The sequence below is a fragment of the Falco punctatus genome (genome assembly GCF_963210335.1).
Source record: "Falco punctatus genome assembly, chromosome: 2".
Taxonomy (NCBI): Eukaryota; Metazoa; Chordata; class Aves; order Falconiformes; family Falconidae; genus Falco; species Falco punctatus.
In genome coordinates this window covers 86,306,105-86,317,497 of record NC_137581.1, presented here as the reverse complement: position 1 = coordinate 86,317,497, position 11,393 = coordinate 86,306,105, and the positions used below count along the sequence as shown (strand labels likewise).

The window sequence follows — 11,393 nt, the reverse complement described above, 5'->3', positions numbered from 1 at the left end:
GGTTTGGGGGGATTGTACTTATGTTTTGTAAATGACTGTCATTGTTGTGATTATTTAAACGATGAGACCTGGTCACACAATGGACACGTGGTGATGATGTAACATTATCTGTATGTATTTGTCAGGAACACCACAAAACCAAAGTGAGGTAGAAATAGCATGACTAGCCATGTTCAATGTTAACTAGCATTCAAAATAAAATCTTTCCCAAGTTTAATTACACTTCATACAAGAAGAGGTAACAGATTTTTTACTCTTGCAATATAAAGTCAGATGGTGTTCTACATATTCTAAGGTAAAATTAAAAGCTGGTTAAGAAAATGAAGTGGTAAAGCTTTTGCTGACAGCACCTCATACCTAAGCGTACCTCTCATGAGCCACAGTCAAGCTGGCTAATCTGTTTCACTATCAGTTCTTCTCTTTTTTATGTTACTGTTAATTGTGTGGGATTGCTTATAGAGAGAAACTGGGAAGAAGAAAGGACCAGGGCCTTTGTTTTGCTGATAGATATCTCACGGAGCAGTGTGGCTACCTTCACCTGATCACTGTGCGCGCGCAAGAACAGCAGTAACTCTTCTACAGCTTTTCCCAAAGGTTGCTCGCAGCGTTGCAGCTCCTTGGGACCAGCTCTGCAGCAGACTGAGACATGTGTTGTGGAAAGCTCTGGTTTTATTTTCCAGAGGATCAAGGAGCTTCATGCTCCTCAACAGCACTGGGAGCTGGACAAGCAAAGATGCTCTCTGAGTAACCCACTTGTGCTTTGGGTCAGAAACTGAGCCCACAGAGGGTCAGGCCAGGAGGGAACTTCTCCCTTTCTTCTCTCCTCTGCAGCAAAGGTGATGCAAGAGGTGGCAGCAGGGGGAGAGCTGTACCCAACTCTTGCTGAAGCACTGGCTGCTGCCGGCAGCCAGCGGGATACTGGACACCAAGGTCCAAAGGTTTAATCTGGTAAGGCAATTTCTACGTTCCTTTACTAATAGTGTTCAGGAATTTAGTCAGCAGAGGAAATGCTGGCACATAGGATGTTCATTAAATTCTTTCCTTTCCTTCTTTCTTCTGGGTTGTTTTTTTTTTTTTTTTCCCTAAATTAATTTTTTGCAGGCTCTGTCATGTAATGTGCTCTTTCATTTAATTATTGCAAACTAGCTGTGTTATTCATGTAGTTCTTACTTTTATTGAAAAGAGGTGACATAATTACCTTCACTGGAAGTTCAAGAGACTTTTTTTTAAGCCAGCCCTAGTCAGACAAAACCAATTGAAAAATGTAAGTTAGCCGTTTTGGTGTTGCTGCAGGGAATCTTTTTTTTTTTTTCCTTTCTTTTTGATAGGCAAGGAAAAGAACACAGGACATGATCCCTCTGATGCAACTACAGAGCTGAAATGAAACTAAACAAATGCACTGCCTCAGTTTTTTTTTTGTGTTTTTTTTTTTAAGGGGGTTTCTATAAACAATTATTTTTATAAAGCACACTTTAGTTTACAATCTTTCATTATAACTGTTATAAATTTTTTTTAAACAACCCAAAATGCGTTCCATATAAAGAAATGGCAAGTTATTTAGCTATCAAGATTTTACATGTAGTTTTCTTATAATTTTTGTACAATTGCATAGACGTGTAAACCTGCCATTGTTAACAAAACAGTAACAGACTTAGGAAACTACTGAAATCTACAGTATAGTACCACTACCCTTCACAAAAATATAGATTTGTTTTCTTGTAAACTCTTACAGTCTAATCCTCTTTGTAGTATGAATATTATAAAAACCATGCGGGACGCCTGAAGTTGTAAAACACATCTTGCTATTCTAACACCTTGTCATCGGTCATCACTGTCACTAAGGTTTCCATTGCTCTTCCCAAGTCATCTGCCATGTGGAAAAGGCTCCCTACATTGTGGCCTGAAAAAGAAAGTCAAAGAAGAGGAGATTAAATGAAGATGACATGGCAGCATGTCAGTAGAAACATTTTACAGAAAAGGCCGAGCACAGATAACATTACTCTGCATGTACTGCTCACCACCATCCCCAGTGGGGTACATCGGAGAGTGCTCTTCTCAAAAGTCTCTTGGACGAGTCTAATTTGTTGTTAGCAAAAACTGCCTGTTCTGCACAACACTTAACATTAACATGGGCTTCAATGGCTAGGGTAAGCTATGCTGACAACAAGCCAGTGTATTTGTGTTCCAAGAACCCCCCCGTAGTGATGAAGCTTCATCATTACGAATGTTCACCAAAAGCAACAATTAAATCCATTGACACCACAGAAAAATTTCCGACCGGTGCTGCAAGTGTTTGACCCTTCAATGTTCTATCAAGGAGAAAAACAGAAACAAACAGATCAGCAGTAATTAACTAAATCATTAAACCCAAGAGGTCCCAGCAGGATACCTACACAGATTGCTAAAATGATGACCAAACTAAACAGCCACAGTTTATTCAATCGTTTTAAAAATACCCTTTGCTTTTCAGACTGCAGTCCAGCAGAAACAAAGATGCTACAGTTACCAAGTAACTACACAGTTGTTCACTTGTGCATTTCGCCTTACGCATAACCACTGCAAAGTCCTAAGATGGCAAAACCACAACATGTGGTCCTCTTACAACGAAGTGACACATAAATGCAGAGTACAATTCTGGATACAAAATCTGTAACAACTTCTCACATTCATTTTACCACCGCCGCAAATGGAAAGGAAAGGCAGCGAACGCTGATCAGCAGTAAGAAATGACTTCATCACAATTAGAGACTAAACAGACTTGAAGGCAGGAAGATTAAATTGCCAAAGGTTGCCATTTTAGGCCACTGGCGTATATCCTGCATTGTCTCCAACTGCTGTTCATAAGATTGTGGGCCTCCTGCAGATCCTGTGTTAGATTTCCAACCTTCTATGACTGCCTCAAATACCCTCTGGCATCTCAAATGACAAGAGGCATCACGGTTTGAACAGCTGAATCCCATCTGGACTCTCCCTCCTGAAAAAATATGACTGAAGAGGGAATACGACAGAGATCTAGGCACCCTAGAAGATATGCATCCAGACCAAGGACTAATTGTTCAAGATTTCTTGCAAGGACAAGGCGAAATGATCAGACAGAAGGCCTTAAAACAAGCAGAAGGAAATTATACCCCACAGAGCACATAACTGTATTACTGAACTCATCGCCACAGCTTGATGGGGAGGCCAAACACATAAATGAGTTAAGAAACGAGTCAGAAAATAATCACTGAAGAAAGATTTATTTAGATGCAAAGAAGTGCACATGACGTCCAACTCAAGAACTGCCCAAGCTGCAGAGTGCCAGCAACTGCAAGCATGTAACAGGGAAAGTGTTACTCAATAAAACTGTATGGGCACGAGGGGTTTGATTTACTCCCCGAGTACCTGTGATAGAGTATTTGTCTGGCAAAAACATGAGAGGTGAATGCCATCTGCCCACAGCTCTTGCTTCCCAGGAACACTTTGTGTTAGCCTGGATGCTTCGTCCTCACCATGGTCCTTGAGAATGGAGCACCCAAGGAAGCAGGAAGGATACACCTTTCATGCAGTCCCTACCTGTCATGTGCCAGAGCCTGACTGTTACCATTGCCCACCTACACGGTGGGGGTCCCTCCTGACACAACTGTCTTCTCTAACAACAGGAATGAACCTTCCCTGTGGGAGAAATCAAATTCATCATCCTCTTCCAAATGTTCATATATTATGGTAGTCATGCACTGGTGACATTTCTGCAGTACATAGGAGCCTGGAGTGATGTTACTTAATACTTATCAGTATTTATGGAATAGAAAAAAATGATGTGAGAAACAGAGATATTGTTTGTCTTGTTTCTTCTGGAGAATTACTACCAGCTTTTGCATTCAAATACTAGTTTTTATTCTTTTTTTTTTTTTTTTTTTAATTTAGCATTCATTACATAAAACTAGGCTGTATCTAAAAGATAACTACTCAACAACCTAAGTATTCAACAGTGAGCTGTGCTGTGTGTAGTACAGTTTGCCAGGTATCAATATGAAGAAATACCTTTTTCTAATCTGGTGACATTTTGCTAATTGCACTAATGCACAGACAAACAGATGCATCAAACAGCAATTTTATCCATAAATCATTACCATAGAGCCATCCTATTAATCCTAAGAAAAACCTTGTGATTTGCTCGTCAGCATGTCAAGTAACAGTGTATGAAAAATTCTTGCCAAGTTTTGGTCAAAACATGGTTTACTTTAAAGTAAATGTATGCTACCACATTTATTTTAGACGTAAGCGATAATCCCTCTTACTGGCACCATACAGGCTGAGATCAATCCAGCAAATTACACCTTGGGAAGTGAAAATCTGATGAAGCCATATGAAAGCAAAAATGTATTTTAGATTGGAGCTGCTTATGCAAACAGAAAGATAACTGCCACTGGTTTGCTCTACTTACCTGAAACTCTGACATGGCTCAGGTATATGTGCAGCATGTGCTATTAAGGCTTTATCAGAATAACCCTGGTACAACCAGAGTGACTTGCAGCACCCCCACCCCGACACTGCAAACTACTTTCAAGAAATCTCTAGGCTTTAAATACTCTTCTTCTTCCTCACCTGCAGGAACCTACAGACATGAGACAGGGTGGTGGTGAGCACTGTACCTGGCCAGCCAGCCATGAGAGGCACTGCGGCCTGCGGCACCATGGTCTCTCGTTCAGATTTGTTGCCATCTGTTGTTTCTAGAAACAACGATGGGACTCCAGGGCTCTTCAGGGACTCCAACACCACTCATTCGCAGCCCAGGAAGAGTGATGCCCCTTCCATGGACTTAGAGCAACCCAAACTGCTAAACCCCATCTTCAGAAAAAAATCAGTATTGGTTAATACCATTTTGTGCTGTGAGATACAGAGCTGTAAAAGTAACAAAGGCAAGCTGGTTTTATAGAAAGAGGCTAGGTCTAGAATGAATAACTTCAACCAAAAAAAACCTGAGAAGAAGTATTTCAGAAGTATGCCACAGTAAGTACAAGTTTCTACATTGTTCAGGCAACTAAAACACTGGCCAAGAAGACCTTATGCATCCAGGGATCCCTAGATATTCTTTTAATACATAAAAATTACAGGAATGTCTGCTAGTCTTCTTTTCTCTGTTAATTGCCACCGTATTTTTGAAATAACCATACTTCAAATCCGATCTCCCTCCACAAAAGCTGTACAGAGGCATGCTACCTCCATGCTGCCTCTCTGGCACAGGTCTTAATTTCCTCTGCAGAAAACCTGAACAACTGCGTCTCCTCCTGAGCCATCTGAGTTTACAGCTCAGAGCATGACCCTGAACCACTGCTGATCGCAGTCTGTGTTAATAGCCGGGCTGTAAAGTGCAACAGCTTGGGGACCGCTGTCTCCGGGACAGTCACAGGATGCGAGGCTGGCCCAGAAGAGTGGGCAATATAGCTGTGCTCCACTTAACTGGCCAACACTCATCTGGGCATCACTGCACTGCCAACAGTTTTTTTGCACCTCTTGCACATGGGAGTAACAGCTGAGGCAATCAAGACTGCAAACAGTTGAGAACAACATATCCTGGTACTGTATGTCCAATGAATGCACCCTCTTCTATATTGCCTGTTACCTAAGTAAGCCTCCAGATTCGCTGACTGTTTCTATATAGCTCTGCTGCTTCTGTTGAATACTGCTCACTTGCCCTATCTAAGACTGAAATGTAGGACACCGACATTTTTAATTAAAAAGCAAATGAGAAAAGTGCCGTCCTAAAAACACTTAGAAAAATATCAATCACTGCTTTCCACTCATTATTCTTCATATTTTTAAAGTAAGGCCACTAAAGAAGACATTAATTCCATTCTTTCTTCTTTTTAAAAACATTAAGGCTGAAAAAGTTTTCTCCATGCTTGAGGCACTGAAAGGTTGAAAGATGCTACTGTGTAAGAAAAAAACTAGCACACACTTTGGAATGAAGCATGAAAAGCTCAAAATGGACATGAACGATAGTAACCTAGACTTATAAAATAGAGGAAATATTAACACATGTGCATTTGCTTTGAAAGCAGAAGACACCTATTGCTGCAGACACTAAATGCATCACTTCTGGTCACATATAGCATGATGCCTTTCACATCTGCTGAATTTGCTTTAGAGGGTTTGCTGGAATTAAGGCCCTTGGGTGCAAGCACAGTAACTGAATTCCAATCTTACACTACAACTTGTCAGAGAAATAAATGTGGAGCATTCAGACTTGAAAGAGTGGATAGAAAGTAAATTAAGAAATCCCAACACAATGCAGTGCCTTTTTTAGCAGCACAGATTTCTAACACTTCCCTGACAAAAGAAAAATCCTTCCTGTTGGTGGCTTGGATTTTGATACCCATATTCATATTGAGTAATGCCACGAAATCCATGGGATTATACACGAAAACAATACCTAATGTGAGTAATGGGATCAAAACCTGGCCAAGTGGGTTTAAAACCGCATGATCTGCCTTTGTGCAAATGGATTCACACATAAAGCAAAAGCTGCTCTACACCTTAGCTCATACACTTCATAAGCAGGTGGAGAATTGCATTTTATATTCAGCTTTGCAAGTTACCGAGCTCCCTTTGGACCTGTCAGTGAGCACAAATAGAAGTGGTGAGTGATTAACTGAAGTCAAATTTTTTAGGATTAAGCTGCTGGAATCTGATCAGGTAGGACATGTTAATTTTTCTAATTTTTTTCTTACTTTTTTTTTTTTTTACATTAATTGTATCAAATATGCCTGCAGTAGCAGGCGCTTTTTCTGAATATGCATAAACATAAATGAGCATAGTGGAAATAAACAACCTGTTTTGCTCAGTTGGAGAATTCTCAGACTCTATGAAGAACATGCAGGGCTGAGTATGAAGTAACTTCCATAAAATGATTGGACTGGTGCAGTCTGTTGATGACATCCCAGGCACCCTTTTTTTGATCCATATGAGAGGTCAGACAAGGATCTTACGCCTCAAAGTAGCTGGACCCGTGCCAGCTCCTACAGCCAGTGAAGAGAACCACGGTGTTTCAAGGTACCGCGTTAGAACAAACCCTGGCCTACCTGGGGTAGCCTGTCCATGACTGGGGGTTCACAACAGCTCTGCTAAAAACCCCAGCGCAGCGTCTTGCCGTGAGCCCCCCTCTCTGCACCAGCAGAAGTCTGCAAACCGGGTTACCCTTCAATTTCTGCCTCATCCACGCTCAAAGTCTTCTGTGCGGAAAAGGTCATTTTACAGCTACTTGCAATTGTACTCAGGCAGTCTCTGAATATTTTATCTCTAATAATAATTTTTGCTAGGAATTAATCTTTCAAACATTCTATCTGGTTGGCGAGTGAAGAGCAGCTTTGCAGAAGAAAAATCAAGGCTCTCTGGAAATACTTCCAAAGGTGCTATGACAACACAGTGCAAAATGTTCTCCTCCATTACAAGCAACAACATACAAATTCTAAAATCTATTTTGCATCAAACCAACCACATCCGAAGTGCACAGTGAAAACCATCGCCCATTTGCACTGCTGAATACAACGCTGCGGAGCTGGTGAATGTTAGTAGCATTCTTCATTCTGCAATAGTGTATCAGGAAATTAAAACACCTGAATCTCTTATACCTCTCAACTCTCACTGTTCTGAAGAAAAATTTAAAAACTACTTAAGAACTGGAGATGACGGTTGGTATATTGACACATATATGTGAATATAATTGTGAGTATGTAAGCAGAACAGCAAGAGACGTGTGTCTCCCTGTTGTGCTTACGTACATGAGCAACAGAACATAAGTCAATGACCGCAGCATATTTGCTGACCACATTTATTATCCAGAGGCTTAATTTCAGTGTATTATTTTCTCTTCCCCATTCCTGAGTTTCCTTCTCTGGGAGGGTGTAAGAAAATGCAGATCCCTGAGCTGACATTGTCTTTGCTGAAAGTTGAGAGGTACGCTACTGTTAGAGCACACGCGGGGAATGCACTCAGCAAAATCAAACAAAACCCAAAGCAAAATAAAATCACCACCACCCTTTACCAAACCCAAGCAAACCAGTGCTGCTGTCACACGCATGCTGGGCACAGAAAACAAGCTGTGACAAACAGAAACCATGGCAGTGAGCCTGCATCTCACTAACCTCTCTCACTGGCTTTCCAGGGGCATTTCTTCCTTTAGGAACAGAGAGAGGAAGTGAAAGAAATGTTAGAAAAGAAAGGGAAAAAACCACATGTGAATATATATTTTATACTGTAGGAGACACTTCAATTTCCATTTAGGAATTTAATATAAATAAAATAACCACGCTTCTACTTTAAACAAAGACTGAAAGTGCACTAATATCCACTAAGATTCTGAGTTGATTTATTCAAGAACAGTTCCGTAATCTGTGGCTTGGTTTTAACTTAGCAAAAACACTTGAGAAAATGACTAAAACCAACTTACAGGCCTTTCAGTTGAGGACAAGGACAGCAGAGATCTCAAGTCACTTCCTGAGCATCCAAATTTCCTCAATGTGAGTACTTCTACGAATCAGTATTAGTGGTAAGATCACGTTTCCCCCCCAGCAAATTAATTCGTGTGGACACTTTCCATTTTATTATGGCCTACATACACAGGTATGCATTCATATGTACACACACCCATATCCACCCACCCCCACACACACCTGGAGCTGTATAGTGCAATGTAACATGCTCACATTCAAGATAAAATTTATTCCAACAGATGTTTCCAACAAGCTGATCTGCAAGCTTGGTAAAACTGAGGGGGTGGAGGGAGAAAAGGAGAAAAAAAATTCAAATAGAAGGGGAAGAAAGGGAAAGTATCTCATCACTTTTAAGTGGTACTGCCAAAATGGAGGAGTCATTAATGGGTTTAGCTGAAAAGATGCTCCTGACGAGCCTTCACAGAAGCCATACTTTGATCATACTGATTCTTCTCAAACGCTTATCATAGCATATTTGTTCATAAAAAAAGAAAACCAGGTGTCAATCAACAGCAGAAACACCCCCTCATCCCCCTTCCCATCGCACAGCCAGTGGCAATAAGATGCTTGCTGTTTCTAGAAGCAGTGTCCCACTATCACTGTCATGTTACCGACAGCACCAGTACCACCAGACTTGCAGTCATAGGTGACAAAGTCACTGCAGTAGATGCTGTTCAAGAAAAAGGATGATCTTTGCACCAGAGCTGCTGTAAATGATGTAACTGTAAACGCCGTATGGGACAATGAACACACCAGTCAGCATAACAGTAACCTAATTGCTGTTGAGTTTTGTCCTAGGTATGGCAGTCTGCAGGCGGAGGGAAGGAAGATAATAAATAGCTTCGTAGGTATTTTACAAGGAGCAGAACAAGAAGGCTCAGCAACAGAGCAACGCTGAGCAGGGGTGGTAAAGGAGAGGAGAAGAGGGTAAAGGAAGCGAATGGCATCACTGACTACCACAGGTCAGAGCCACCACTCACCTACACATGCCGTGCAACAGAAACAGCTGGGACAACCTCTGGAGGGCCTGGACAGCAAAGGTTATGATTTACCGAACAGAGGAGGTTTTATTCCCTTCCTTCCTCTCTACCTCTCCCCAATAACACACTTACTATCAGAAATGATAACAGTATGTCTGAAGTCGTGCTCTGCATGTGCGTTTTTATTCTGCTGTTAATGGGAGCCTTGACTCAGGTTATGTCTACACCACATGTGCTGGTGACCAGAGTGAGCCTGACGGACAGGAGAGGTGCTGCTTCACTTCTAAGGCCTTCACCTTGCACGCCTGCCTAACTCCCTAGGAATTATGAGAGCACCTACACAGCCTGTGACCTTCTCTGGTGCTTTTACCAGGAGCCATGAATTTCCTAAAAAATGCCTCCAAGGAGGGAAGCTGACAGCTTCTCACCAATATAAATCATGTAATAGAAAATCCTTGAAAATGAAGATAAAAAACCCATTGCATGCTTCGGTTGTCTTCTGAGGAAAAGCTCCAAGGTTTAGGTGAGTAGGTAGCTACCTAAGGCCTCCAGGAACTGCAGCATGGAAGAGTTGGGTGTGCAAGCATCCTGGGGCATGAATGAGATCCAGCAAAAGACAGTTTGGCTTGGGTCAAGAGGAGAGAAGAAATGCCTACATGCAAAATACTGGATCCTTTTGGAGGTCTTAAGAAATGCTTACCTGTCTGCACAAGCACCTAAAACTGCAGCTACACAGTGTCTAATTTAAGTATCTACATAACTCAGATTGGATTCTGCTTGAAAATGAATGTATTTAAAGGTAACTGAGATAGCTCTGCACCACGCAAAACATTTGGCGAGGTTAAGTCTGTGGTGAGTAATCAGCCATAGAATTTGTTAAATGCAGTGAAGAGTAGCACTACTACAGTAACAGCTAATTTCTTTTGGAGGAGGATTAAAAAGAGTTTAATGGATTTTACTTTGTTTTCTTCATTGCATATGAATGAATGCGTGTCTCAAGTTTTAAGACAAGGAGTGCGGTTTGACATAAACTGCAGAGGAAGAAGACTGACTGTATTGCCGCGGTTCTGAAAATTTGCATTTCATAAGGCATCAAAACACTGATACACAATCTATGGGTGCCCATTTATCCATTATTCCTGCTCAAATCAAGATTTCCTGCCCTTACAAAATCAGTCTTTCCTTCTTTTTCTTTTTTTGAAATCTACATGACATTGTAACACAGGAAAAGGTGCACCGAGAGCGATCAAATCAGACCTGAAAGCAGAGGCACTAATGAAAACTTCATGCATCTATGCAGATTTAGATCAAAGCACAGAGCATTAAGCATCTACTGCACTGCCCCTCTCACTGAACTCAGGAGAGGGATGGCCTGCAGAGGGGAGATCTGGATCTGCAAAGAGCTTTTTTTTTTCTTAAAAAATTGTTCCTTGAAGTTCTGTTAAATTCATTAATGTATTCTCAGTTTACATCAGGACTCAACTTATAAATCATGAAAGATCTAGCCCTCACCATCCCTGTCTTAGCAGAAATCTGCAGAGAAGCTCAGCCACTTCAGTAGTGTTGTGCCACAGGGGAGTGATAAGGGTTCTCAGTCATCTGGGCTAACGGATGTGGGATGCAGGACCATAGCACAGAGAAGGGGATGCAGTCCAGAAGAGGCCAGGGTAGGTAGCTCAGCTGGAGGAGTATTTCCAGAATACCCCACACTGTAGTAACTCCAGAGTACTCTTCCACTGATTCAGTAAAGCGTGAAAAGTCTGTGTGGTAAGACATTTTGCTGTCAGAATAAGAGAAACTGCATTACTTGAGTGCTGAAAGTTGCTAGTTCCACTTAGGACACCAGTCCCATTCATGACAGTGCCTGGCTGATGGAAGAGAGAAGGAGGACAGAATGTGTCTGATGTGGTTTTATATGACTGAGATAGAAATAAAACAA

At 41.4% G+C, this 11,393-nt stretch overlaps 1 protein-coding gene across 16 annotated transcripts in view; it reads right to left on the bottom strand.

Moving 5' to 3' along the window:
• Window positions 1-1,060: 1,060 nt before the first annotated feature.
• Window positions 1,061-11,393, bottom strand: part of DMD (dystrophin) — a 1,276,803-nt gene continuing 1,266,470 nt past the window's right edge. For 13 of the 16 annotated variants that reach the window (XM_080377711.1, XM_080377699.1, XM_080377712.1 and 10 more), the window contains one exon: window positions 1,061-1,900. In XM_080377711.1, coding sequence (XP_080233837.1) covers window positions 1,803-1,900 — 98 coding nt within the window. In that variant the 3' untranslated portion in view covers window positions 1,061-1,802. Of the gene's footprint in view, window positions 1,901-8,126; window positions 8,159-11,393 lie in introns of all 16 variants that reach the window. The other 3 variants (XM_080377714.1, XM_080377709.1, XM_080377706.1) reach the window with 1 other exon arrangement.